A 26,333-nucleotide genomic window follows, 5' to 3' on the forward strand; every position below is an offset into this window, starting at 1 on the left:
CCTTCTGTGAGGACAAAGAGAGAGTATCTCTGCGTGTGTAAAGTGCTAGCGTATTCTTTACCCTTCATCCGCTGCCGCCGATGGGAAATCTCGGGCCCCTGAAGACTGAAGGGAGCTGGTGGGGCGGAGGAGGGTGCTGGCATTCTGGGTTCTCCGCCTTTGTTCTTGGGGCCACATGTGCATTCTGCAGAGGGTGGCAGAAAGAAGGCAAGTTCCGGCTGTACAAAAAAGGCCCGGTTTCTATGGGGACAGGTGAACTACTGAATTCCAGGGAAGAGGTGTCCCTTGGGCGTCCCTAAACCTAAGCAGACAGACCCATATCCCAGTTTCAGAAACTCTTTTCTGAAGTCCCTCTGCCTATAGCGTCTTCAGTTCTCCAACGGGCACCTCTCTGCCTCCTCCCAACCCTCAAGATCACCTGAAGAATAAGGGTAGCGTCAACTGAAGAGATTTGACAATTCAGATGAGAGGAGCAGAGAATCCAAAGAAAGAATTTGCCTTAAGTCTAAACTGGTCCAATCCCAGCTGCCAAGCTCGGGACTGCATCGAGCCACCTGTGGAAATGGGCCTTGGGAACAAGGCTGGCCTTGCTGGGTGCTGCAGGCAGCACCATATGCCTCCAGTTCTCCATCCTCAGACCTGTTCTTGCTTGTCAAGGCTGCTATGTTCTGTGCCACCAGGGCCCTGGCCTGACCTGCTTTCCTCGCAAGGTCTTTGCTCAGAACATTGACGTTTTCTCTGTCACTCGGCTCGCAGATTCACCAGGGGTCGACTTCTCCAGGAAATTTTCCCACACGTAGGATGTCTGACCGACTCCTCATCCTGTAGCTGGTCCTTTGTATCCTGTCTTTATGCCTGATTCAGAGCTGACCCTCGGCAAATATGGGAGATGATCAGATGCATGACTGTGGTTTCCTGTCTCTGATCTGAACTCCAATTTTCAAACTGGGAAAACATTGCTCCCTTTATCACAGTGGATCATGCATCCTCCGTGGAAGCTCCTGTTGTAGGGTTCCAGAGAGTGGTTGAGGGAATAGATGCCTGAAGAAACCATCACACGCATGCATGGACTGACTCACGCACGTGTGTGTGTGGGTGAACGAAAGGTTCTAACGGCGAAACCCGTGCCTTGGGGACAGAGTGGACGAAGGGGGCCCACACTAGTGACGCCTGTGCACCCCGAGTTCTCACCACATGCGGCTGATCATGTCGCCCCCTTTTCTGCTTAGGGTGGAAGCTTTGATGTGGCGGATAGAATGTTCCACAGCATGAAGAAAGCATGGGAGTCAGCCTCCAGAGAGAACATGAGTGACGTCAGGGAGCTGACCCCGGAGTTCTTCTACCTGCCCGAGTTTCTGACCAACTGCAACGCCGTGGAGTTTGGTGAGTGGAGCCGGAGAGAGGCTGCAGGGGCCGGGCAGCTTGTGGGTCATGACATCAGTGTCTTTGCCGAGCAGCTAAACACACAGGCCCTCGCCAGGCCGATACGGTGGGCAGATTGCCGTGAGGCGTCCACTGGGTGGCGGCACCTGACAAGGAGGTGGGAGCTGAGGAAGGACACAGCCCCAGGGCTGCAGGACCACCAAGCCACGGGCCTACCCACGACCTCCTGCCGAGAGTCCCCAGGCCTCAGTTTGCAGTGAGGCAGCGAGCAGGGGGCAGGAGCCCTTGCTGATAGCCAGGCCTGGCCTGCCCTGCTGTGTACCTCAGGCGAGCCCCAGCCCCTCTCCGCCCCATTTTCCTCCAAGTCCCACAAATGGGTTAGCCTGGGCCCTGTAAACAGGACCCAGAGATCCTGCACCTCCCAGCACAGACTGCTAGGGTGTCCATGGGCAGTGGTAATGGGCACCCTTGGTGGTTCCTTCTCTTTCCTGCGCTCCAGGCCCCACTCCAGGGTGAGCCATGCTTTTTTACCTGTTGCTTTAGAGGAGGGACAAAAATTTCAGGAAGCCCCCGTGGGCAGGTCCCCTGGTGACTACATGTACCTTGGGGGCCTCCACTATAAACATCAGGGTGGCTTGTGGAGGGGGTGTGTGGTCAGAACCCCCAGCAGGGCGTGGCCCTCCCCACCCAGAGGTGCGGGATGGACTCACCCACCCTGAGGAGGGCACTTGTGAACCAGTGCCAGCAGACACCTGGTGCCCCAGAGCTCCCCTTCCTCAGGGCCCTCCTTCTTCCTCCAAACAGCACATGCGGGCCTGCACCTTGAGCCAGACCAGGTGCGGGCCCAGGGGAGCACAAGCGAGGAGATCCAACCCCTGACTCAAGCACCCACCTCTTGTGCAGTGGTCTGCAGACTGAATACCAGTGGAGCATTCAGAACATGCCCAGGCCCAGGCCTGTCGAGTGTGAGCCTGTGGAACTTGGTGGCCTCGGCAGTGTTCAGATTCTCAGATGCTTCACGTGCGTCAGGGATGAGAACCTGACAAGTGTAAAGGGCAGTTCCCACAAGATGTGATGAGGTCCATGAAAGGAGTAAATCAGGGACGGTGGAAGCTGAGAGGAGGGGTCCCAGCCGACCTGAGGTGAGGGGGCCGCTGGTGGGAGGCACCAGCCCTCCTTGGAGGTGGAGGCTGGCTCTCTGCCGAAAGGGAGGTGCTCAGCAGCAGAAATGACCTGCACAACAGGGACCGTGTGTCCTCAGGGAAGTCAGGAAACCAAGTGGCTATTAAGCACCTACTGCATTCAGGCACTTTTTAGACACTGAGGATTTAGTGGGTGTCCTGGGGCGGATTGCCCTGAAGGTGTTTATATTCTTTGTGGGGACAGGGGTAGGAGATAGAAAGTATAGACAAAGAAATAAGCTAAATACTCTTCAATGCTGAGAAGTCCTATAAGGAAAGAAGGTAGGAAAATGGTTTGAGGTGACTTAGAGACCCTGTGTTACTGTGGTACCCAGGAAGGAGCTGCCTGAGGAGGTGACAGGTGAGCTGAGACTGAATGATGAGAAGGGCCAGGCCAGGCCAGTGCTGCAGGCCAGAGAGAGAGGACGTTTTCACCCCGGTTGCACCATGAGGGCTCTGGAGGGTTTCAGCAAGGCTATAGCTTGTGTTTACTGAGAATCATCATATGCGTGGAACTATTCTAAACATGTTCTGTGTATTTTCTCTTCTAATCCTTGTACCAGCCTGGGAGGTACTGGGTAGGAAAGTGACTCCCCAGGAGGTTAAGCAACTTGCTCGAGGTTGTGTGGCTAAGGGGGAGGAGAGAGACTCGGGCTTGAAGCCAGGCTCCTCTTCTTGGTGTCTGGGGAAGGTCCCTCCGAAAACCTCCTATCTTAACTTTAAAGTGGAGAGAAAATGCATAAATTATAGAGTTGAATGAAGAGTCAATAAGACAATGCATGCCAAGCACCTAGCATAGTGCCCTAGCATAGCGGTAGGTGCTCAGAATACGATAGCTTTCATTGTTGCTGCTAGTGCCTCCTTATTTAGCACTGTATAAAAAGCACCCGGATGAAAAGGCCTGGCGCAGAGGGGAGGAAGACGCACAGACGATGATGACACAATTATCATTTTATGCACGGGCACTACCTGGAAGCAAGTAGGGTCTTACGGAAGCCTGAAGGGGCGAAAGGCTTAGAACCCCAGTAGGAATATTCCAGGCAGAAAGGGTGGGGTCACTCCCCACAGAGGAGGCAGGAAGCAGTGTGGTCTATGCAAGAATCGTAGTACTAGACAGCTCAGTGTTTACACCCCTTGGTTCCCAGCCCAGTTTGGGCTCCCATTTATCCAAAGCCTTGCTCTTTCTCACCCCATTCAGGCTGCATGCAGGACGGGACAGCACTGGGGGACGTGCAACTCCCTCCCTGGGCTGATGGGGACCCACGGAAATTCATCAGCCTGCATAGACAAGTGAGTTGAGTGGGGTCATGGCAGAGTCCCTGGTATCCTGAATGAGGACCTCAGGGTGCCCTCAGTGTTCATTGAGACTTTCTGCCCGAGTGGATGGCTGTGATAAGCACTTCTGAGGCTCTTATGTCTGGAGGGCCCAGAGAAGCAGCTGGGTCCCGTGCCCCAGATTGGCAGAAGAAGGCTTGGGTTCTGGGCTCTTTTAAGAGCTCCATTAGGCTTTGCCCTTGTGCCAATTTGTTGTGGGACTCATGGGGGAAGCAAATTCAGATTCTTGTTGGATGGAGGGCAAGTCAGTGCCCTTAGCCAACTCTACACACAGGGCCATGTTGCCCAGTATAGGTCAGGGGGCTGGAGGCTCCAAGGGGCTCCCACTGGCCAAAAGATTTGCCAGGACTGGGGAGGACTTGACTTATTATGCAGAAAGGCTGATGTGGGTAGAGGCCAGAGGCCATTTGGGGTCACGTATCCTGGATCAAATACCTGAGTTAGCATAAACACATGACAGTCTGTTCAACATCAACATCATTAGTCATCAGGGAAACATACACTAAAACCACGAGATGCTACTACACATTCACAAGAATGGCTAAAATTTAAAGTACTGCCAAAACCATGAGTTAAGCAAGGATGTGGAGCAAGCAGAATTCATCATGCGTAGCTGGTGGGGAAAAAATGGTATAGCCACTTTGGAAAAGAGCTTGGTCATTTCTTATGAAGTTGAAGATGCTTTTGCCGTATTGCCCAGCAATTCCACTTGTAGGTGTTCACCCAAGAGAAACGGAAACTTGTCCACAGAAAGATGTGTACATAAATATTCATCAGTTGTACTTATACTAGTCAAAAAGAAAAGACAACCCAAACGTCTGTCACTGGTAAATGGCTAAACAAGTGATACATCCATACAATGGAATATTACTTAGCAACAAAAAGGAACAGATTATGGGTACATGAATCAACAGGATGAATCTCGAAAGCATTGTCCTGAGCAAAAGTGGCCCCAACCCAAAGCTCCATATACTGTGGGATTCTATTTTTGTGACTTGTTTGAAAAGGTAAACTGTGGAAGCGGAAAGCAGGTCAGGGGTTAGTCTGGAGTAGGAGATGAGCAAAAAGGAGTAGAAGAGAACTTTTTGAGTTGATGTAAATATTCTATATCTTGATTATGGTGTTGGTTACATGACCACATGCATTTTTTTAGGACACATTAAACTGTACATTTAGGGCAAATTTTATTGGCAGCAGGCCTGACTAGTAATAGCAAAGCTGTGTCTTTTCCTCTGTCCTTCTCCCTTGGTGAGGAGAAAGTTCTTCCCTGGTTTATCCTTGCCTCTGGGAGTTCGGTAATGGCAGTCGTCACACCTCCTGCGGCATTACCCACGTGTGGCCTTCTCAAAACCACTTTGGCCATGTGCCTCAGAAAATTAACCTGGCCCAGGTGACCTGATTTTCCCAAGCCCAAGTGTAAGTGTGCATGTCCTCCCAGAGGATCGATAAGGGGAGCCCAGACAATTCCAAATGAGCATCTTTGGGTTCTGGGGACCAAGCTTTGGAGCTGGGCTCTACTCAGCAGAAACGGGTGCCATCTCCCAGGTGAACTCTGGGACATCAAAACACTGGCCCACATTTCTTCTTTTTTTTGCGGTACGCGGGCCTCTCACTGCTGTGGCCTCTCCCGTTGCGGAGCACAGGCTCCGGACGCGCAGGCTCAGCGGCCATGGCTCACGGGCCCAGCCGCTCCGCGGCATGTGGGATCTTCCCGGACCGGGGCACGAACCCGTGTCCCCTGCATCGGCAGGCGGACTCTCAACCACTGCGCCACCAGGGAGGCCCCCACATTTCTTCTTGCTCAAGGTTACTTTATGGACTGGATAGGCTAGTCAGACCTGTTGTGCCACACTAGCTGGAGGCAGGAATTAGGTGGTCCTCAGATGGACTGCGTGTCTGCTGCTTGGTGCTCATGCAACCCAGGGAGGCATCACTCATCTTTCCTGTGCTGACCTGGCGTCCTGAACCACATGACCCGTCCTGATCTGGGCAGAGGGCCCATGAGTCCATGAGACACCTGTGTTTTTCATGCTCTTTGGGTTTTGGTTCCAGGCTTTGGAAAGTGACTTTGTCAGTGCCAACCTGCACCACTGGATAGACCTCATCTTTGGGTACAAGCAGCAAGGGTCAGCCGCAGTGGAGGCTGTTAATATCTTCCACCCCTACTTCTACGGTGACAAAATGGACCTCAGCAGCATCAGTGACCCCCTGATCAGAAGCACCATCCTGGGGTTCGTCAGCAACTTTGGACAAGTGCCCAAACAGGTACAGCATGCCGTGGCCTTCGTCTTGCTTTCTCAAAAGAATGTGTGCAGGGTGAGCTTGGATGGGAGGGAGAGTGAGGAGTAAGCAAGGACTGGAGAGGCAAAACGGTCCTCAGTCATCTCCCTACGCCTTTGATGTCACGGCTTAACCCTCCATTACCATCTGATGTCGATGGAGGTGATTATATCGTTAATAATGATGAAGGCGACATCCATCTGTGACCCATGTAACAGACTCTATGATAAATACACAGGATATAATTCTTTATATGTGTAGCTACCCTGTAGAGTTGTTGTGAAGATCCAAAGAGTTAAGATACCAAGTGCTTGAAAGTGCCTGAAATATGATAAGCCTTCAACAAATGTTAGTTATCCGTGTGATTACCTCACTGAATCCTCTCGTAAGCTCTGGGTATGGGGGTTATACAGATCAGGAAACTGAGGCTCGGAGAGGCTAAATAAATAACTTGCCTACAGCTGCACCGTTAGCAGGTGGCAGCGGGGAGATCTCACCCCATCTGTCTGGCTCCAAAGCCTGTGCCATATTGGCCCCGTTGTGAGAGCATCCAAATTCTGCCCCAGGGCCCCTGGTGAAATGGTAGGGGTCTTACATGGGCCTTTCGCTCCATCACCTCCATCCGCATCAGGATGGTCCCGTAGTGATGTGAGGCTGCACCTTTACAATGACATCCTGATGCTTATTTAACTGATCTCAGCCCTCTTCAACTTCAAACTCCCATTTGGTGTAGTGATGTTTTATCCCTGAGCACAGCCATCTGGGTTCAGAAGCACAGCCCCATGGACTGTGGGGTCCCAGCCTGGGCAGTCAGGAACCACACTAGGAAATGAGTACGTAGACCCAGTCAACTCCAGAACCATCCTGGGCATCAGCTTTCCCCACATGGAACCATGGGGCTTGGACGGGCTCATCTAATAACATCTCTTCTGTCTGGCCTTACTGTGACATGCCCAGGTTTGCGCAGCTCCTAGGTAAGGGAAACGTGGAAGGGCCTGAGGGTGACTTGGAGAACAGACCGCATATCCAAATACGGGTTTGGCCAAGGAAGGCTTTGTAGAAAGGAGAGAATTTCAGGAATGAAGGTTGGGTAGCCAAATGGTTTCATTTTTTTAATCTTAAAAATATTATAATACAGATAAAACAAGTAATTCAAAGTAGCAGTCCACAAGCATGGATCATGGAAATCACACAATTTAAATTCTGGTTTTGCTTAATGAGATATTATATGAGCTTGTCAAAAATATTTCTAAAAAATCATCAGAATTAGAATTAGAATTCCACAAGTGGTCCCAGACTGAAGACAAGATTAAAATGCTTCAGGACCACGCACTGTTCTATCAAGGGGCTGTGCCTGCAAAAACTATTACAGGGACCCAGCCTGTGGTGCTTTCGTGATTCTGCTGTGAAAGGAGAACATTCTTTAATGCTCATTTAAAAATCATCGTTCTGATTTCTGTTTGTATTGATCACCCACCCAGCTTTTCTAGACAGTCTAGCATCTGATCGAGGGTTACAGCTGAACCAAGGCTGCTCCGAGACCCCCGGGCTGCCTGCTGAGCCCCACCTCTGCCTGTGCACCCGGCCGAGGCCAGCCCCCCGCATATCATGGCGCCCCATGGATGTTTCCATCTGCGAGCAGAGGACTGTGCTGATGGCTGGAGAAAGCAGCCCGGCACAAGCCCAGTCTGGGAGGGGAGGGCGGGGAGCTGGAGCTGGCCTCAGCTGCACTCGCTGGCCCAGCAGCACTTCATGCTTTGTCGAGTTTGGCATTAGGGACAATTTGACAGCAGAGATCTAAGAAAAATGAAAACAAGAAAGGCTGCTAATGGGGTTTGCCTGTGCTCTTTGGAATAGTTGAGAGGATGCTATTAAAGAATTCTGTGTTGATGCCCAGATGGATGGGCCTGCAGAGAGTTTGTAAGGAAAAGGGGAAAATATGAGAAAAAGCTCAAGCAAATGAAGAGAGACGTGATCTACGGAGGAAAGGGGATCATTCTGACCCTATGACATGAGAGGCAGCTCTCCCGGGGATCAGGGGCTCCAACTTGGAGAAGAAGACAGATTTGGCAACCAGGAGGGCTCTCTGCCAGCCCTGCGTCCTGACCTTGAGAAAGTAGAGCCCCAGGCCCCTCACCGGCAACATCCGAAGGTCGAACCAGATGGTTCTGTTTCAGCTCACCTCAGCCCAGGCAGCTCCCAGGGCAGAGGAGCAGCTGCGACTTGCCCGAGGACGACTCCCCTTCTGTCCATCTGTCCTAATGACCCGTGCGGTGCGTGTCTGTCTCCTTGCCTCTGCAGCTCTTTACTAAACCCCACCCGGCCAGGACCACTGCAGGGAAGGCTTCCCCTGGAAAGGACGCCTCCACACCTGTGAGCGTGCCCGGTCACCCACAGCCCTTTCTCTACAGCCTGCCGTCGCTGAGACCCTCCCAGGTCACAGTCAAAGGTGAATACCTGGCCCTGCTTCGTTTGGTGCCCTGTCCCACAGCTGTCCCTTCAGTGACCGGTGTTCCTCTGGAGGTTCAGAGGCACAGGCCCAGGCAGGGGCTTGGGGGCTGATTCTGCATGGCTGTGTCTCCAGGCGTAACGGGAATCTGGGGAGACCTCTGCTCTGGAAGTGTCTGGGACCGCCTCTGTTACACCCTGACTTCTGAAGACCCACCAGTCTGTCTGTCTGTCTCTCTGAGACATGCACCCCCCTCTCTTTCACGTACAGACACATATATGAACACACACATGCAAACACACACACACACGCACGTGCGTGCACACACACACACCCCTCCTCACCTCCAGAGCCAAGTGGGAGGTCCCAGCTTTCCCAAGGGAGGGTTACAGCCCCCACTCTCGGCACCCCCATTCACTGTTGCTCCTGAGCATCCAGGTGGACCTGCAGCCACTAGCCAGGAGCATGTGCCCTGGGGCAGCTGGCCCGGCTATGAGTCCCAGCCCTGCTTCCTAGAGGAGCTGAGTGTGTGTGAAGTCTCATGTCTGTGCCACCCTGGGGCCTGCACTGCTTTGGGGATGTCTCACCACCTGGAATAATTTTCTGGTCCCAAGGAGTATAAGGTCAGGTTTTGGGGGGTTTTTCTTTTGAAATCCAAGAACAGTGTCCTTGGCATCTCCATACAAATACTGCGCACTAACCGATTGCATGACTGGACCTCCACCTCCAGACCTGCTAGAGTTGGTGCGTGGAAGGGTCAGGAAGAGCAGAGCCCCCAGGCTCCTCTGGCTGTGTGCTGTCTTCCCCAGAAGCCTGGGCTCCTCCTCCCTTGGCATCAGCCAGAAAGAGACACTCAAGACCTGCATGGCCACATGCATCTTGTATGTGCTAAGTCTGGGGAGGGACCCGGGGCCAGTGTGTAACGTGGCCCCCGGAGGGAGGCCCAGGAGGGAGGTACCTTGATGAGGAGCGGCTCGCGCCTGGGCAGGCACTTTGCCAAGTCGGGGTTGGCTGCGCATGGCTCCTCTCTGGGCCCAGCTAAAGCGGGTGTTGCCCTTTGACAAGTCGGCTCCGCCGTACTGACTGGGGGGCAGATATGTACCTTTTCTCTCTAGGCTCGGAATCCCCCAAAGGAGCCATCGGCCACATTGTTCCTACGGAGAAGACCATCCTGGCCGTGGAGACGAACAAGATGCTGCTGCCTCCTCACTGGAGCAGGACCTTCAGCTGGGGCTTTGACGACTTCAGCTGCTGCCTGGGCAGCTACGGCTCTGACAAGGTGAGTGGTGCCAGGGCGCAGGGCAGCCCCAGGGCCGCAGCCTCCTTCCGGTTGGGGCAGAGGTGGTAAGGAGACGGGCGAGCCCCAAGCAGCCACAGTCACCCACACCCCTTCCTCCACGTGGCTGTGCCCCCAGCCTGGGACTGTCACCCAGTGTGGGCAGAAAGTCCTGGGGGCTCCTCCGGCCCAGGTCACAGCTTAAACTCAGAAGGGACATACTGAGTATTCGGCTGCCGCCAGAAGCGAGCCACCCAGTTGCTCGTCCTCTACCCCTGCTTTAGGCCATCCACTTATGTCTACCTTCTTGATGTGGCCCTGGCTACCTCTGGCCTCCTTTGCTACCCTCGCTCCTCTCCCACCCTATCACGTGGCATGAATTCCCTACCCACCAAGCTTCCTCGCCCCTCCCTAGCCTTCCCCCACCTCCTTCACGAGGCAGCCTGTGAAACTGGTCCGAGATGTCACCCCTTCCTGAAAGCTGACTCCGACTTTCCCAGGCTCACGGGGCGTTTTTGCTGTGTCCCCATAGCCTCCTGCTCCCTTGCCTCTCCCCACCTGCTCCTTGTGTGGCGTGAGCTCTTTGGGGACAGACCTGGACGGCCTGGATTTCGTCACCAGGGCTTGTCACGTCCCTCGGCTCCCACAGCACGCAGGCAGGCAGGCTAGCGGCACCATCCAGCCCTGCCTGCACCCCTCCGTCGCCCTGTCCCAGCTCCCTGCCCTGTGCCGGCTCTGGCACCAGTGCTCATCCCACTCGTCTAATCTCCCGCAGATCCTGATGACGTTCGAGAACTTGGCCGCCTGGGGCCGCTGTCTGTGTGCCGTGTGCCCGTCCCCCACGACCATCGTCACTTCTGGGACCAGCGCCGTGGTGTGTGTGTGGGAACTCAGCATGGCCAAAGGTCGCACCACAGGCCTGCACCTCAAGCAGGTACAGTGCCTCTGCAGGTGGGGCGCCTTGGGCAGGTGTGGTGGCTCAGGGCAGGTGTAGTACCTTGGGCAGGTAGGGTGCCTCAGGCAGGTACGGTGCCCTAGCGTGCTCCAGCTCCCGAGCACTGAGAGCCCTGTCGCCCTTGGGAGCAGAGAGCACAGTGAGACACTGAGGGCAGCACATGGCTCTGTGTCATTCAGGGGCACGGTTTCATGCCCTTGGATGGATTTAACAAGCTCACAGGACCGGTGCCTCCCTGGAGACCCACACCTCGGTGAGAGATGCTGCTTACACGTGAGGGCCAGTGAAACTGGGGTTGTTGTGGGTTTTTTTGCACTAAGGGTCATGTTTGAACATTTGTCATGGGCACCTTTATGTGAATGGCCTCATTTTACCTCCTCAACAACCCTGTGTCCCCATAGCCTGTGGGATAATATAGGAATCATTATCATCCCTACTTCACTGGTGGAAAACCAGGTGCAAGGAAGTTAAGTGACATGTCCAAGATCATAGAGCCAGAAAATGAAAGACTATCTCAGAACAGGGGTGGTTGTGGCGGAAGCAGAGGGAAGAGACCTGGAGGCAGACAAGTCGTCTGGTCTTACCTCGCAAACCACGGCTGCTCAGAATAATAAACGGAGAGTGGAACCGACTGCTTACTTAACTCTGCACATTAACCATAATCTTGGAAAGCAGGTATTGTTAGTCCCACTTTTAGATAAGGAAACTGAGGCTCAGAAAGGTCAGGGTTGCCTTTTAATCTAGGTGTGTCTAACTCTAAGTCTAGTGCTTTCCCCTGTGTATGCTTGAACTTGCTGGAGAATATCGCTAGGGGACATTTCCACCTCCAAAATGCAATTCACGTTTACATCTGTGTTTTAGTGAACCGTATAGCCCCAAAGTAACAAAAAAACGTTAACCATACAAGGCTCACCACTGACCAGATTTCCTAAACTCAACATGTTTCACTGGAACTGATTCTGGGTTTCTCTGGATGCTTTTCTAGTCACTCAAGTCTCCCCAGAGCCTGCCCTTGTCCCCCGGCACCACCCGCAGCACTCGCGTGGTGCACAGCGACAGGCACTCAGTAAATGTGAGGTGAAGGAATGAATGTGTCAGTGCTGAGGGAGCTGGTTAATCCTGCAGAGGTGGTGGCATCTGCTGAGAGGCAACTGTGTAGGTCAAGTGCAGGCTGCCTTCACCCAGACTCTCACGGGAAGTCCTCCCAAGCCAGCCTTGGAGCCCCCTGTCTTTTCACATCTTCACCTTCCTGACCTATGTGAAGAGACTGTGCACTACCATTACGGGTGTGGAGCATCCCCCTCTCCCAGGCCTCACTCCGGGGACAGCAGGAGATCCAGCCCAACCCCAAAGCCACCTTGGGGAGCCGGGGAAGTGACCCACCCCCCATTGCCGCTCCAAGGTCCTGTTTAGTGGCGAAGATGCAGCGTAAAAACCCCGGTACTGACAGCATAAAGCGTAATTTATCATCCTCTCCTAGTTATAAATCAAGAGAAAAAGGGTATCCCACAAGCTCTTGTTTCCTAAGCAAAATAAAACACTTTATCATTTACCTACAGAGGCTGACCTGGCCTTGGGGATCCCCCAGATGGGAAGCTGCTCAGAGAGGGAGGTCTGTCCCTGACTTGTAGGCAGAGAAGTCATCATTAAATAGCTTCATTAACAGTTTAAGTGTTTCATTTCTAAAAATATTACAACATTTAAGACAAATTTCAAAGTTAAACAATTTTCTATAATCCCTATAAAAGTTCTCATTGTTGCATACTGCCACCCCCAGATATACATATTTATACCATTCTGATCATTGTGTAGATATGTTGATTCTATTTTCACCCAGTGTATCAAATTGTTTCCGCCTTTCTACAGTCTCTGTAATTTACATTTCAATTGTTCCATATTATTCCATCTCCATAAAATTATATTTCAATTGTTTTATGTCAAGGCACCACAGTTTAATAAACCATTTCTTCTAAAACTAGACAGTTACATAGCTTCCAATTTTAACTATTTTAAATAGTGCTTCAGAAAACATCTTATATAGATTGCTGTTTGCTTCTGATTAATGGTTTCCTTATAGTAGATTTCAAGAAGTAGAATTTCAGCGCGGTGACATAATGCTTTCTATAATGGTTCTGTAGCTTTACAGTGCCACCACAATCAATTAGGAATACCCACCTCACCACAACATATCCAGCGTGGGGAATTATTTTCAGAGGGTTTTATTTTACTTTATTTTATTTATTTTTTGCTACTTGAGTTAGGTATAAGGTGATATAGTGGAGTTATTTTAATTGGCCATGGAGAAAGGTATTATTCTGAGAAAACAGAAGAGACAATGGAGAACATTTAAAATTGCTGTCCTCCATCATTTTTTCCCAGGCCTTTCCAGATGGGGAGTGGTGCTGGCTGCCTCCAGGTGCTCTAGCTTCCTGGCTGGTGGGAGGCAACAGCCTTACGTAGGTGGACGGTGCCTGTGCGTGCAGTGGTCCCTCACTCTCCAGCGCCTCCCCTGCAGAAAGCCGGCAGCCCTGGCTCCAGTAACGGACAGCTCACACAGGCTCTGGGCTCACAGCCTCTGTCTCTGAATCCGCAGCACATACACCTGGGTCCCCTGGCGTGCACTCTCTGGAGTGGTCCTATCCCCTGCAGTCAGAACTTAGCCATCAGACATAGTTCGTTCTGGGAGGACCACCAGGAAGCTCCTGTCAAACCCTCTGCTTTCCTCTATTCATTTAGACAGTTTCCACTTCCCTAATATGAACCCAGCCTTCTTCCGTGGGTCACATCCAGAACCTTGCCAGCACCATCTGGTTGATGCCGTGTTAGGATCCATGGAGCACAAATGGGAATCTGTGGCAGAACTTTTAATTGCTATGACCAGGCAAAGTGACAGCTTTGAAAAATGACGCTCAGCCTCATTGACCCAAATGAGTGAGTGGTGGACGGTCCTGGGGGTGGAGATTCACCGCTAGGTGAGGCAGGGTAGTCACGTTTTAGAACACCACCTCCGCACTTCTCAGGCTAATTCCAGAGGACAGCAGGCATGTGTGCTCATGACAGCTCTCAGACCAGGCTTAGCTGGCAGCCTCTGGGACAGCTGTGATGGAAACTGTACCGCTGCCAGCAGCAGTGGGCCAGGGGGTACCAGTGTGCCTGGCAGGCCTCCCCAGTGCCTCAGGAACGTGTCCCCAGGGAGCAAGGCCTCTGGCCAGGTCTGGACACGTAACCATCCATAAGCCAAGCCAGACCCTGCACAGGCCAACCTGAGGGCCAAGACTGAGGCCCTGAGTCACCGGCTGCTAGGAAGCGGATCCTTTGGACTTGAAAAGTCACACCTTTTAAACTATGACCTGACCTCCCTGCCTTCTTCCCAGTTTAGTTTCCAGGGGCACATGTGTTTCTGAGATTCCCTTAGTGTGATGCTCAAACTTGAGCATGCCTGAAAAATCCCTGGACGGCTTGTGAAAACCCAGGTTTCGGGGCCCCACTCCCAGAGTTTCTGATTCAGTAGATCTGGGTGGGGCCAAGAATTCACATTTCTGACAAGTTCCCAGATGATGCTTGTGCTGCTGGCTGGGACCCCACACATTACAAGTCAGTGCCCTTTGCATATTAATAGCGGTGTGTGTTGCTTCTGGATGCAAGACAGTATAGGAGAGCACAGAGCATGAGGATGCTACTGGTGTCTCTGTTTGGGTTATGATAAAAGGACTCTCCCCAGCTGAGTCTCAACCCTGGAAAGTGATGGTACTGAGAAGCCAGCCATTGACCCATGAATACACACACACACACACACACACACACACACACACACCCCACAGACTTTGGAATCACTGAGTCACTCTGAGTCTCTGTTTCCTCATCTGGGGCCCAACAGTAAAAGGGAGAGTGGAACATCTCCCCAAGTAGCTGGGTTAAGGGTCCCTCGCATAACCTGTGGCTCCATCCCCTGTCCCTAGGCCTTGTATGGACACACACAGGCTGTCACATGCCTGGCAGCATCGGTAACCTTCAGCCTCCTGGTGAGTGGCTCCCAAGACTGCTCATGTATCCTGTGGGACCTGGACCACCTCAGCCGTGTAGCCTGCCTGCCCACCCACAGGGAGAGCATATCTGCCGTTGCCATCAGCGATGTGTCGGTGAGGCCCCTCTTTCTCAAATGTCTGTGTCCTCAACATGTCCATGCTTCTGCACGGTGGCATGGTGGACAGTGCCCCGAGAGGAAACCTACGGGCAAAGACCACCCCAGAGTATTGAGAGACCCCAGATGTGTGGAGCATTCTCTACACAGGCAGAGTAGAGCCATCAACAAGTCTCAATTTGGGTCTTGATTTTAATTTTTTGCTTCTTTATTTTTTTCCCTCAAGGGCTGGGGTAGTAGGAGGTGTCTGTTCTAACACAGGCGTCAGGGAGTTGGGGCAGGAAGTTGGCTTTGGTGAGAGATCTTCTGGGTTGCCTGACTAATTCAGCTAGCTGACTGCAAATCTGTGTTGACTCGGCAGGTGCCTCTGGTCTCCAAGGCAGGAAGTGCCTCTGCTTGTCCCTCCATGCTGGCTACCAAAGATAAGCCTGCCAGGAACATGTGTGTGTGTGTGTGTGTGTGTGTGTGTGTGTGTGTGTGTGTGAGATAGACTAATATATATATTAATATATATATATATATATATCAGTGTATACATATATCAGTTTTATATATCAGTGTATACATATATCAGTGATATATACATATATCAGTGTATACATATATCAGTGATATATATATATATCAGTGTATACATATATCAGTGATATATATATATCTATCTCAGTGTGGAGCTTCTTCTACACTGGAATCCCCATCATAGGGTATGGGGTTTTCTGAGGATCCAGAGACTCTGCATCTGCTAATAGAAAAACCTAGGGGCCTGGAGCCTGGACAGACTGAGCAGGGGTACCACAGGAGGAGGAAGAGATGATGAAGGAGCCTCCTGGTGCTAACTTTGGCTGAAAGTGGTGATCCAGATAGGCTTGAATTCAGGATGAATGTTAGCTGGGCATATGGATGATGGTGGATGGATGATGGATGGATGGATAGATGGTGGGTGAACGGATGAATGGGTGCATATACTGGGGAAACCACCAAGCCCTGGTCTGGGAGAAAATAAATTCATAAGGAATTATGTCCCCAGACCTCAGAGAAGACTGATATCAGGACAACAACTTGTTTAACTCAACTTGTCCTGGAGCTGGTTGAGTTCACTGAGTGCCTGCTGGGCCCCGCCCTGGGTGCTTGGCAGAGATGTATCAGACATGGTCCCCGGCCTCAGGCAGACTCCACCAAACAATTCAGGAAAGGACATGATGGAGCCCAGCCCAGAGGGCTGCAGAGGGGCATGGAGCTCCCTACATCCCTTCTGTGGTCAGGGCAGGGTTCAAAGGCATGGCCCCAGATGGCTCTTGGGGTCCTTGGTGGGTCCTTGGTGACAGTGACCGCTACTCTATTGGGCACAAAATAGACAAGGACTTGAGAAGAAAACACTCTGGACATAAACATTTTGGAAGATGCAATGGGCAGATTTCTCCTCAGGAATTCCCCCTGGGGCGGGTGGGGGGAAGTTTGCCCCATTTTATGAGCCACATGCAGTCATTCAAACCTCTGTGCCCTGCCCTCCACCAGGTGTCATCCAAAGCTGCCTCATGGGGACAGGGCTGGCCAGCCAGGTGTAGACCCCGTGTCCAGGCCAGGGGTGGCGTCCGGGATGGGTCCTCGGTGCCAGTCAGTACGCTGCCAGGGAGAGGGGCTGTGGGAGGAGCCCAAAGGGTGAGCCGGCCGGTCTGTGCTGGGGAAAGCAGTATCCAAACACTTGATTGCAGTATGAAGAGAACCAGAAATGTACACTTGTGCCAAAACACAGCAGACCTATGAGTCTGCTGGGAAGAAGTGGGTGTCTTAGGAGGTCTGGGAGTACCTTGGTTAGTCCTCAGAAGATGACAGGTTGAGGGTGCTTATGTGTACAAACTGAGTGGCTGGGCAGATGGGGAGGCAGTGACTCCTGCCTGAAGTGAAGCCCACTCTCACTGCTGCAGGGCACCATCGTCTCCTGTGCGGGAGCCCACTTGTCCCTGTGGAGTGTCAACGGACAACCCTTGGCCAGCATTACCACGGCCTGGGGCCCAGGAGGAGTCATAACCTGCTGCTGCGTGATGGAGGGGCCAGCATGGGACACGAGCCATGTCATCATCACAGGGAGTCAGGATGGCATGGTCCGGGTAGGTGTGTTGGGCAGAATGAGGGCATGGTACAAGAAATGTGTTCATCTCCATTCTACCCACTTCCTCTAAGGGTCAGATCTGCAGGCTGCATTTAAGACCATCCCAGACCACGTCCCCACACAGCAAGTGAGGGCAAAGGCAAGGCTCTTTCCAGGCAAAAAGTAAATACATAAAATTATATAAAATTTTATACATACATATACTCATACAATGAAATAAATACTTACTGTCACAAGATATAAAAGCTGAATGGTCAAATGCATAAGAACATAGGCCATTACTGAAAAGAGACATTTGGGCCATCCATTCATCCAACCATCTATCCACTAATCCACCCACCCATCCAACTATTTATCTCTCTACCTACTCATCCATCCATTCACTATTCCATTCATTCATCCATCCTTTCATTCTTCCATCCATCCTTCCACCTACCCATCTACCCACTCACATGCCCCTCCAACTATCCATCCATCTATCCACCTAACATTCATTGAACTCTGGCTCTGTACCAAGTTCCTACAAGCCATAGGGGACACAGAGATTAATAATAAACAGGGCCTTGTCCTCAAGATGCTCACATTCTAGAAGAGAAGACAAACAGAAAACACGTGAATGTGGTTCATGCTATGACTGGGATAATCAAAGAGTGCCATGGATCCTCTGAGGAGGGCCATGGACAGAGAGATCATCAAGAAACCAAGAAGACAACGAAGGAGAAACACTGAGGTGGGAGGTGTAGCAGGGAGAACAAAATACAGGTAATTTTTCCGAGACTGACAGGGAGGAGGAAGGAATGAATAAGATAAGGAGTAATTAAGAGCCCTACTCAAGAAACTGGCACTTGAAATCCACAGTTTGTGAGAGGAAATGTCAATTGAATGCCACTAGGTATTCAAGAAAATGCCCTTTGAATCCTCCACGCATTTGTGAAAGCTCACTGTGTGCCAGCATGGCTAAAACGCAGCCCTGTCCTCCCAGAGCCTCCACGCCCAAAGTCTCAGAATAATCATGGAGGTGATGCTTCAGGAAGCAGAATGAGTAGCGTGGTGGGGGTCCAAGGGGAGCATGGATTTCTTTCCAGCAGAGAGAGTTGGCATTTCAGCGGAGCCCTGAGGATGAGGAGAGGTCGGGGCATATGGAGAAGGCCATGCAGGCTGGTGCACCAGCGTGCATGCACAGGAGAGTTGACTGAGGGGAACCCCCCGAGAAATCTCCTAACAGGGCCCCATCCGTCGGCCGGGAGGGCCAGGGTCGCTGCAGAGAGCAGGGTGTCCTGGGTTGGCCAAAACATGAGGAGGCAACGAAAGTCCGGGCTGGGTGGGTCGTGGTCGGCACTGTGGGTCAGTCAGAGGAGCCTGGGCGGCTGAGCAGCAGCTGCCTTACCTTCGTGGGGCCCCCAGCGCAGGAGCGTGAGTCTTCCAGGGGCTCAGCCCTCGTCCACTCAGCGCAGTGACTCCCGGGACGGCTTGGCACTGGGCTAGACCCGGCATGGCGCTCACAGCAGCATGTAAGTGGAGGCTGCTCGTTGTCCTGTGGGGACAGAAAGTCCAGGCTCGGCAAGTGAGACGCCGTCTCTGCTCAGCCTGAGGGCGCCCACTTCAGGCCTGGGACCAAGGACCAGACACAGAGGACGGGAGGCCCTGCTGCCGAGTGGTGAGGGAGGCTTCCAGGGATGGTGGCAGACAGACAAGAAGGCACTAGCTGAGTAAAATGATAGTAAGCTGGCTGCTGAGTCTCGTCCCTGTAGGTAAGGGGTTGGGGGAGATGCCCCATGACCCAGAGGTGGGGAGGGAACTCGCCCAAGCTACAGCTGTGCTCGGCCAAACCTCCGCACAGGGAAACTGAAGCCTAAGCGGGCTTTTCTCCCGAGAATATGGCAACGTCAAAAGTGAAAGGGCGCCATGCCCCCCTTCCCTCAGGGTCCCCCAGGTGTGGAGGAGTGGATGGGCCCCGAGCCTGCAGACAGGTTCACTGCCCCAGCCCATGGCATGTTCTCTGTTCTGGACAGATCTGGAAGACCGAGGAGCTGAAGATGTCTGTTCCCGGGCAGGCAGCGCCAGAGGGGCCCTGGGCTCCACCTCCAAGCCCCAGAGGTAACTGCTGTGCTAGTGATGCCTGTGGGGTGCCCTTGGCTTGCTCAGCCCTCCCTCCCCTCTCCTCTCCTTGGCCCGAGGGCTGCAGCTCCATCCAGGCCTGCAGAACCCAGGGAAGCCATCAAGTCTCTTGGGATGTTGCCAAGTTTGCAGGTGAGGAGCACGTTTCCTGAGAGCTGCTGGTGGAGTGTGAAGTGGTGTTTCAAAGCCTCCCTGAGTACCAGACTCATGCTGCAGGGATCAGCGAGCTCTGGGATGCTTCTCGGGCGTGTGAACACTGGTGACGGTGGTTGTGGGGCTCCGGAGCCCCAGGAGGGGGACACACCCAGCAGGGCTTGGTTTGATGCTCTCCGTCTTCCTGGGTGACTCTTAAATGCCAAACTCCCCAGCCCAGGACTTGGATCCCGCTGGCTGTTGGCCTGGACTGCCAGGCTGCAGACAGGAGCAGGGACGGCTTTGCTGTGTCCCGGGGAGAGGAAGTGGTTCCATAGGCCCCAGTCTGCCCTGCTGATCCTGACTCAACCCCGCTACTCTCCATGGCAAGTTCCTCAAAGTGGGTCTGAGGGTCATCTGCGTCAGCATCGCCCAGGAGGCTCATGGAACATTGAGATCCGGGACCTGTTCTCAACCCAACCTCAGGGATAAGGTTGGAGGTGGTTAGAGTTCCCATGTCTAACAAGTCCCCAGGTGAGTGGTGGTGTCGCCGAAGTAAGAGGACCACCGTCCTGCAGCAGAGCCCTCTTTGGTTGTGGCAGCTGGGCCTGAAGCAAGAAAATCTGTTCTCCCCTCTGCCATCATGGCCTCTGGCACCAGCACCACCCTGGCCACCGTCGCAGAGCTGTGAGGGAGAGAGCTGACCGTGAGCAGTGTCCACTGTGCACGCTTCCCGTGCATTCTCTTATTTCTCACGGCAACCCCACGAGGAAGATACTACGATGACACCTGTGTGAGAAATAAGGAAACTGAGGCAGGGAGCAGTCCAGCAACTTGCCCAAAGTGACCCAGAAGCGCATTACTACTATCGTTCTCATTTCTGCCGCCAGAGTAGACACGCCCACTGCCAGAATGAGCTCGGCCACTGGCACCAGCCCGTTGCCTCCAGGATGAGCGCAGGCACAAACCTCACCACCAAGGCCGTCACCTCCTCTTCTCACCTCCCTGGGGCCCCGCCATCACCTCCTCCAGTGCAGCCAAGCTTTCTCAGTTCTGTCTTCGTCAAATGTTCTGGCCCAGAACTGAGACATCCTTCTTCGTGCCCACGATTCAAGAAAGCACGTTACCATGATATGAGAACTCTCCTGTCATCATGAGTCCTTCTGCTTTGCTCTGCATTTCAGGACCCATGACCATCCACTAGAGAGAATTTTCCAGGTTGTGGAGGGTTGCCTTCTAAAGGGAGTAGCCATTTTTAGTTAGTTCATTTCTGAAATGTGCTCTGCACGTCCTTGATTCATTTAGTCACTGATTCATGGATTCTTTATTCACATAGTAGGGGCATTTGCTCAGCCCCTACTAGGTCCTAAGATCTACATGGGAATCCCTTCCTTCAAGATAACACCATCTGGAAGCCCTTGTCCACAATCTGGGCCGACCAGAGTGGTGACCCTACAAGAATCTACAACCACTGTGGATTCAGTTCACTGGTCCTAAGATCTCTAGGGTCCTTTGGGACCACAAAGAATCAGCCCATCTTAGTGTAAAAAGAGACGCGTGAGGATCGCGCATTCTAAGGAACTCACAGCACTTCTTTGGAGAACAGGGACCAAACTCTCTCCCCTGCCTCCACCCACTCAGAGAGCAAGTACGAGGTTCTTATCCTCTGCCTGTTCATGAAGAGATTCTGTGGCACACCTGCTTGAGAGCACACCATTTCAGTCTTGGGCTCAGCTGCCCACTTCTGAAGTTTCCAAGCTCCCATAAGCTAAAGGTATTAGCTCAGCCCCTGGTTGATAAATGGATGTCTGAGCAGGAATGCTGGTTGCGTGGGTGGGTGGATGAATGGTGGGACAGACAGACAAAGGGCACCTCAGAGCCGTTCCGTTGGTTCTGGAAGTGCCAATGGATTCACGGGTTTCTACTCAGGATGGACAAGGTTGTGCTCATTGGGAATGGGGTTTCGTGAAATGAGAAGATGAAAATCAGGAAACAAGGCTCTAGACCCAGCTGTGTCTCCAGCGACCTCTTAGGCCCTCAGTTTCACCCTCTGTCTTCATCAGTAGAGGTACTTCCTGTACATCCTAACTTGTAGGAAGCACATGACAGAAAGATAATAGACGTAGTCCAAGATCTACTCAACAAAATGTGGTCCATCATTATCATTTTCTTGGACTACTAAGAGACTTCTCCCCTAACACACCAGCTGATGACGTTAGGGGACTTACAAGATGGTGTCAGGTGGACAGGAGCCCCAGGCCCACATCCTTCCCATGCTGTTTGTCCTGACCTGCCTGAGGTCACAACTGTCAAGTAGAATTAACTGCCAGGGTTGCAGTTACAGTTCAAGGGAGGATTTGGATGAAATGACACAAGGGCACAGACATATTCGTAAAACTCAGGCTGGGCCACCACTTAGAGTTAGCAAATCCATGTGCAGATTTACAAGCCTCAGCCACTGGAGGGCTTGTTGTTCTCATAATGTTGCTTATAACTGTTTTGTTGGAAGGGGACCAGTACTGGGCCTGACACACAGATATTTGCACGTCTCTTGGTGTGTCTATTACTGCATTCCTCAAATACCTTAAGGGGCAAGAAAGGAGTTCTTTGAGGGTATTGAGGATATTAAGGTTACTGCATTTGTGTGCAGATGTAATCTGATTTCTGCCTGGAATTCATTTATTTGTCATTTGCAGCAAGGACCAACCCAATTGAGTCCAATTTATTTTTGGAATCGCTCCATAGATTTGGGCTCAATCTGGTACATAAAAAATGCTTGGGAAAAGCTTGGCTTTTTGGATTTTTGCACAAACACAAAATGCACAGAGCTGCCTGCCACCCTGGGACAGCTGGGGCAGCTGCACCACTCCTGCCCTGACTCCGACCAAGTGACTTTGCAGAGACAGACCCAGCTGACGTCTCTCCACCTCACCCTCCAAGAAGCAATTACTGTATGTCCCCAAATACAGTCATTAAAATGACTGAAGTAACAATCATTGAGTTATATTTTTTGAAAAAACGTTCTCTGCATTTAATTATTGGTTGTGGCGTGAGAGGATTTAGATAAGTTGATAATGCCGACTTTATGTAATTTATTTTTACTAGGCAATTATGGGCTGCATTACATTCCTGGCAGCAAGGTATTGTGGGGCATCTTATTAAGCATAAAGCCAGTAAACACTGATGAACAATTTTGCTGAACTAGGCATGCAATTTAGAAAGCAATAATACACAAATCCAATTTGGTGCACAATGGATACCGCAGCACGTCAGCACATGTAACTATCACAGCCTGCAAATTAAATTGGGACGGCCCTTTTTGCAACAGCACAGACCAAGATTAAATATATTTTCCCCCTCAATTTAACAAGTTGCTGACCACAAATATAAATATATGTGTATGTGTTTGTGGCCCTGCGTGTAGACGTACACATGCACGTGTGTGAAAACGCTTGGGTTTTCTAACTCCCCTCGCCCACTCCTCACAGGTCACAGGTGGGAGAAGAATCTTGCCCTCTGCAGAGAGCTGGATGTCAGCGTTGCCTTGACAGGGAAGCCCAGCAAGGCCAGCTCTGCAGTGACAGCTCTGGCTGTGTCCAGGTAACGACGGACTGGCTGCTCCCGGCCTCCAGCAGAGGGCGCTGTGCCACCCCTAGGAAAGCCCTGGCTGTTCTGCTCAGGCCTCCCTGGCCCTGGGAGGTGGCCTCACTACAGGGACCCAGGGACCCAGAGGGGCCCAGCATATACAGCATAAGGGCGAGGCGGCCGTGCAGGGCCCTAGGAAATGGTTTTTGACACACACATTCTTGCTCTTTCTCTCTCTCACTCTCTTGAATATCTATGAATTCATAAAGAAATCCAGGAGGTAGGGCTTCCCTGGTGGCGCAGTGGTTGAGAGTCCGCCTGCCGATGCAGGAGACACGGGTTCGTGCCCCGGTTCGGGAAGATCCCACATGCCGTGGAGCGGCTGGGCCCGTGAGCCATGGCCGCTGAGCCTGCGTGTCCGGAGCCTGTGCTCCGCAACGGGAGAGGCCACAACAGTGAGAGGCCCGCATACCACAAAAAAAAAAAAAAAAAAAAAGAAATCCAGGAGATAAAAGTATATTGTTTTGTGATTTTATCCTAAAGAGGGACTTTTTTCCTGAGGTCCACTGCCAGTTGTTAACATTTGGTATAATGATTATCCTACATTACAGAAATTGCCTTTCAAGGGCTCTAAGCCAATGTGGAATAGACAAGTGTCAGATACTACGTTTGGCTACATTATTTTATTCTTCACAATTACCCAGGGGCGGTGCTTACTGTCCTTAGCCCATTCTACTCACTAGGAGCGTAGTCTCGGGGGGCCAGACCTTCAGGAGCCACTGTCCTTCCCTCCCTGCCCTGGAGGGGGCCATTTGGGGTCCGTGGTGGTAGGAATGCTGGGCTGAGGCGGGGTGGCTCAGGCTGGAGTCTGTGGGTAGGGATAGAAGGCCCTGAGCCCTAATTCTTTGCTGGAGAACTTGTCCTTCCTTCTGCCCACCAGCCTGGCTGCAGATCAGCTCGAGGGAGAAGTTCAGGGCCTCGCCCTGCCCCCTGGAGCCCTGCTCTCTGGGAGCGTCCCCTCAGTGCTTTGGGAGCCACAAGCCTCCTAGTTCAAAGCTGTCCCCAGTTCAAAAGACTCTCCGGTGGGTCAGCTCCCCCCGCTTCAGGTGGCCGCCAGGTACAGGCTCCTGGGGTCCTGGACTGAAGCCCCACGTTGTAATGCCATGCGCGCAGGCTGGGATAAGCAGGATGCACCGGCTTTGCTCTAACACGCTTGTCTGTTCTTTCTCTTCCCAAGAAACCAGACCAAACTCCTGGTCGGCGATGAGAAGGGGAGAATATTCTGCTGGTCCGCAGAGGGTTAGGAGGCGAGAGCTGGTGGAGGCGCTGGCATGGCAGCCGTGTGCCCTGAGGGGCAGCAACACCAAGCAGAAGGCGCAGACTCAGTGCCAGGGGCGCCAAGGAAACCCCCAGCCTCCCTTCCGAAAGGTCCCCAAGGATGTGGCTGCTGGCCGCTAGAGCTACACACCCTGAACTTTGGCCTTGGATTGCACAGAGATGCACTTCTACAAAACAGATACACGCGCCCATCGGGGCCCGTGAGCAGAGCACTGGAAAGCGTGGCACGAGGGTGCCAACCGGCGCACGAAATCACACGTGACTCACTTTTCAGAGGGCTTACTGCACTGGAAAAACACTGGGCCACTTACTGGAAACTAATGGGAAAGACTGTATTGTTGTTATTTTACTAAAACAACTACTTTCCAAACACAAGAGGGCTCTTGAGTTTAAAATTTCCACCCTTTCCCACTGAAGTATTTGTAGCTCCACGCTTAGAAAGGCCTCAGGGACGCACAGCCCCCTTTCAGAGTGTTTCTCCGCCCCTCCAGCTCCCCCGGTGGAATCTGGCTCCTCCCGTGGTCTTGCTTGCTGTGCGGGGGACCTTAGCGTCGGGAGCAGGGGCCCACACTCGAGGCCCAGCGGCCGTGGCTGGGCTCAGGCCACGGACGCAATGGCTGCCCACCGCAGGCATAGGCCAGTCAGCTGGGAGGACACACCCTGCCTGGGGTGCCTGCTCCCACTCTGCACCCCACAAGCAGGTGGTGGGTCCCAGCTGGGCTCGGTCTTGGCAGGTTTTTCCAGGGACCTGTCCATACATGGTCAAGGGCCCCAGTCCACATGCTGGTTTTGAGTTGCAGCTCATCTTGCGAGAATCTGGACTGCCATGTGACTTTGGTTCTCCATCTGAAAGTACATGGCAGGTGGCTAGTTAGCCCCTCTGAGGAATTCCAGTACCTTAAGGTTCAGGCATTGGATACTGAAGGCATCACCCTCATTCTCACGTCTTCTCCTCACCCCCAGCCTTCTGGAAGCCTTGAAAGGAAATTCACCTGCCTCTTCAATGAAATCCAGCTAAGGTGGGCATACAGAGATTTGGGGAGGCAACACTCCTTAGCTTTAACTCCCTCCCTGAGATTTTCCTTCTAGAGAATATCAGTCTTTCCCATATTTCTCCACGCCCTGCAGAGGCCCTGTTGGGTGGCCCATCCCAATTTAGCTCAGGCCTGGGGATGGCAGATAAATGGACTCAGTGTCTTATGGCCCAGGTCCTCTGGTCTCCAGGGGGGTAGTGAGTCAATGTAAAGATAAATATTAAGAAAGTAGAGGCGGGGGCTTCCATGGTGGCGCAGTGGTTGAGAATCTGCCCGCTGGTGCAGGGGACACGGGTTCGAGCCCTGGTCTGGGAGGATCCCCCATGCTGCAGAGCAACTGGGCCCGTGAGTCACAACTACTGAGCCTGCGCGTCTGGAGCCTGTGCTCCGCAACAAGAGAGGCCGCGATAGTGAGGGGCCCGCGCAACGTGATGAAGAGTGGACCCCGCTTGCCACAACTAGAGAAACCCCCTGGCACAGAAACGAAGACCCAACACAGCAAAAATAAAATAAAAATTAATAAACTCCTACCCCCCAACATCTTCTTTAAAAAAAAAAAGTAGAGGCGGTATGAACTATGTCAAAAATCGTGAGTGAGTGAGAGATAGTTAGGAAATAGTAATCTATCTGTCAACTTCGAGGTCTTTGCAAAGGGAAAGAAGGAGGAGGAGACTTGTCTCAAGTCCCGAGCACTCCTCCCTGGGTGAGAAGGGCAGGTGTCTGACCCTGGGGCCAAGGATCATGTCACCTCCTGCATTGTCTGCATGTGCTGTTAGCAGACAGCCCATTTGCAATCCCCTAGTCAGTCTGGGGCTGCACCAGAGGACCATAAATTGAAGAGCAGAGTGCACGCCTCCCCCGGAAGGCCAACAAGCTGGGTCATAAATATCACGAGCCTGCTGTCATGTTTCAAGACGCAGCTCACAGCGTTCACCCAGAGCTGAAAGGTCTGCTGGCCAAAAGGCTCTCTTGGGCTCATTCGTTCAACGTTTCCTGAGCACCGGCTTTTGGTTCCC

At 52.4% G+C, this 26,333-nt stretch overlaps 1 protein-coding gene across 5 annotated transcripts in view; it reads left to right on the top strand.

The window, feature by feature from the left end:
* Nucleotides 1-24,912, top strand: part of WDFY4 (WDFY family member 4) — a 278,500-nt gene extending 253,588 nt beyond the window's left edge. Inside the window, exons 52-62 of one of the 5 annotated variants that reach the window (XM_089897805.1) lie at nt 1,230-1,383; nt 3,763-3,854; nt 5,952-6,164; nt 8,481-8,628; nt 9,744-9,907; nt 10,680-10,838; nt 14,819-14,998; nt 16,926-17,108; nt 19,123-19,207; nt 22,849-22,960; nt 24,183-24,912. In XM_089897805.1, coding sequence (XP_089753931.1) covers nt 1,230-1,383; nt 3,763-3,854; nt 5,952-6,164; nt 8,481-8,628; nt 9,744-9,907; nt 10,680-10,838; nt 14,819-14,998; nt 16,926-17,108; nt 19,123-19,207; nt 22,849-22,960; nt 24,183-24,249 — 1,557 coding nt within the window. In that variant the 3' untranslated portion in view covers nt 24,250-24,912. The other 4 variants (XM_022564522.3, XM_089897806.1, XM_089897807.1 and 1 more) reach the window with 4 other exon arrangements.
* The last annotated feature ends 1,421 nt before the right edge of the window (nt 24,913-26,333 follow it).

This window comes from Delphinapterus leucas, chromosome 16 (genome assembly GCF_059928025.1).
Source record: "Delphinapterus leucas isolate spDelLeu-1000000601 "Yukka" chromosome 16, BTC_Dleu_Yukka2, whole genome shotgun sequence".
NCBI classification, from domain to species: Eukaryota; Metazoa; Chordata; class Mammalia; order Artiodactyla; family Monodontidae; genus Delphinapterus; species Delphinapterus leucas.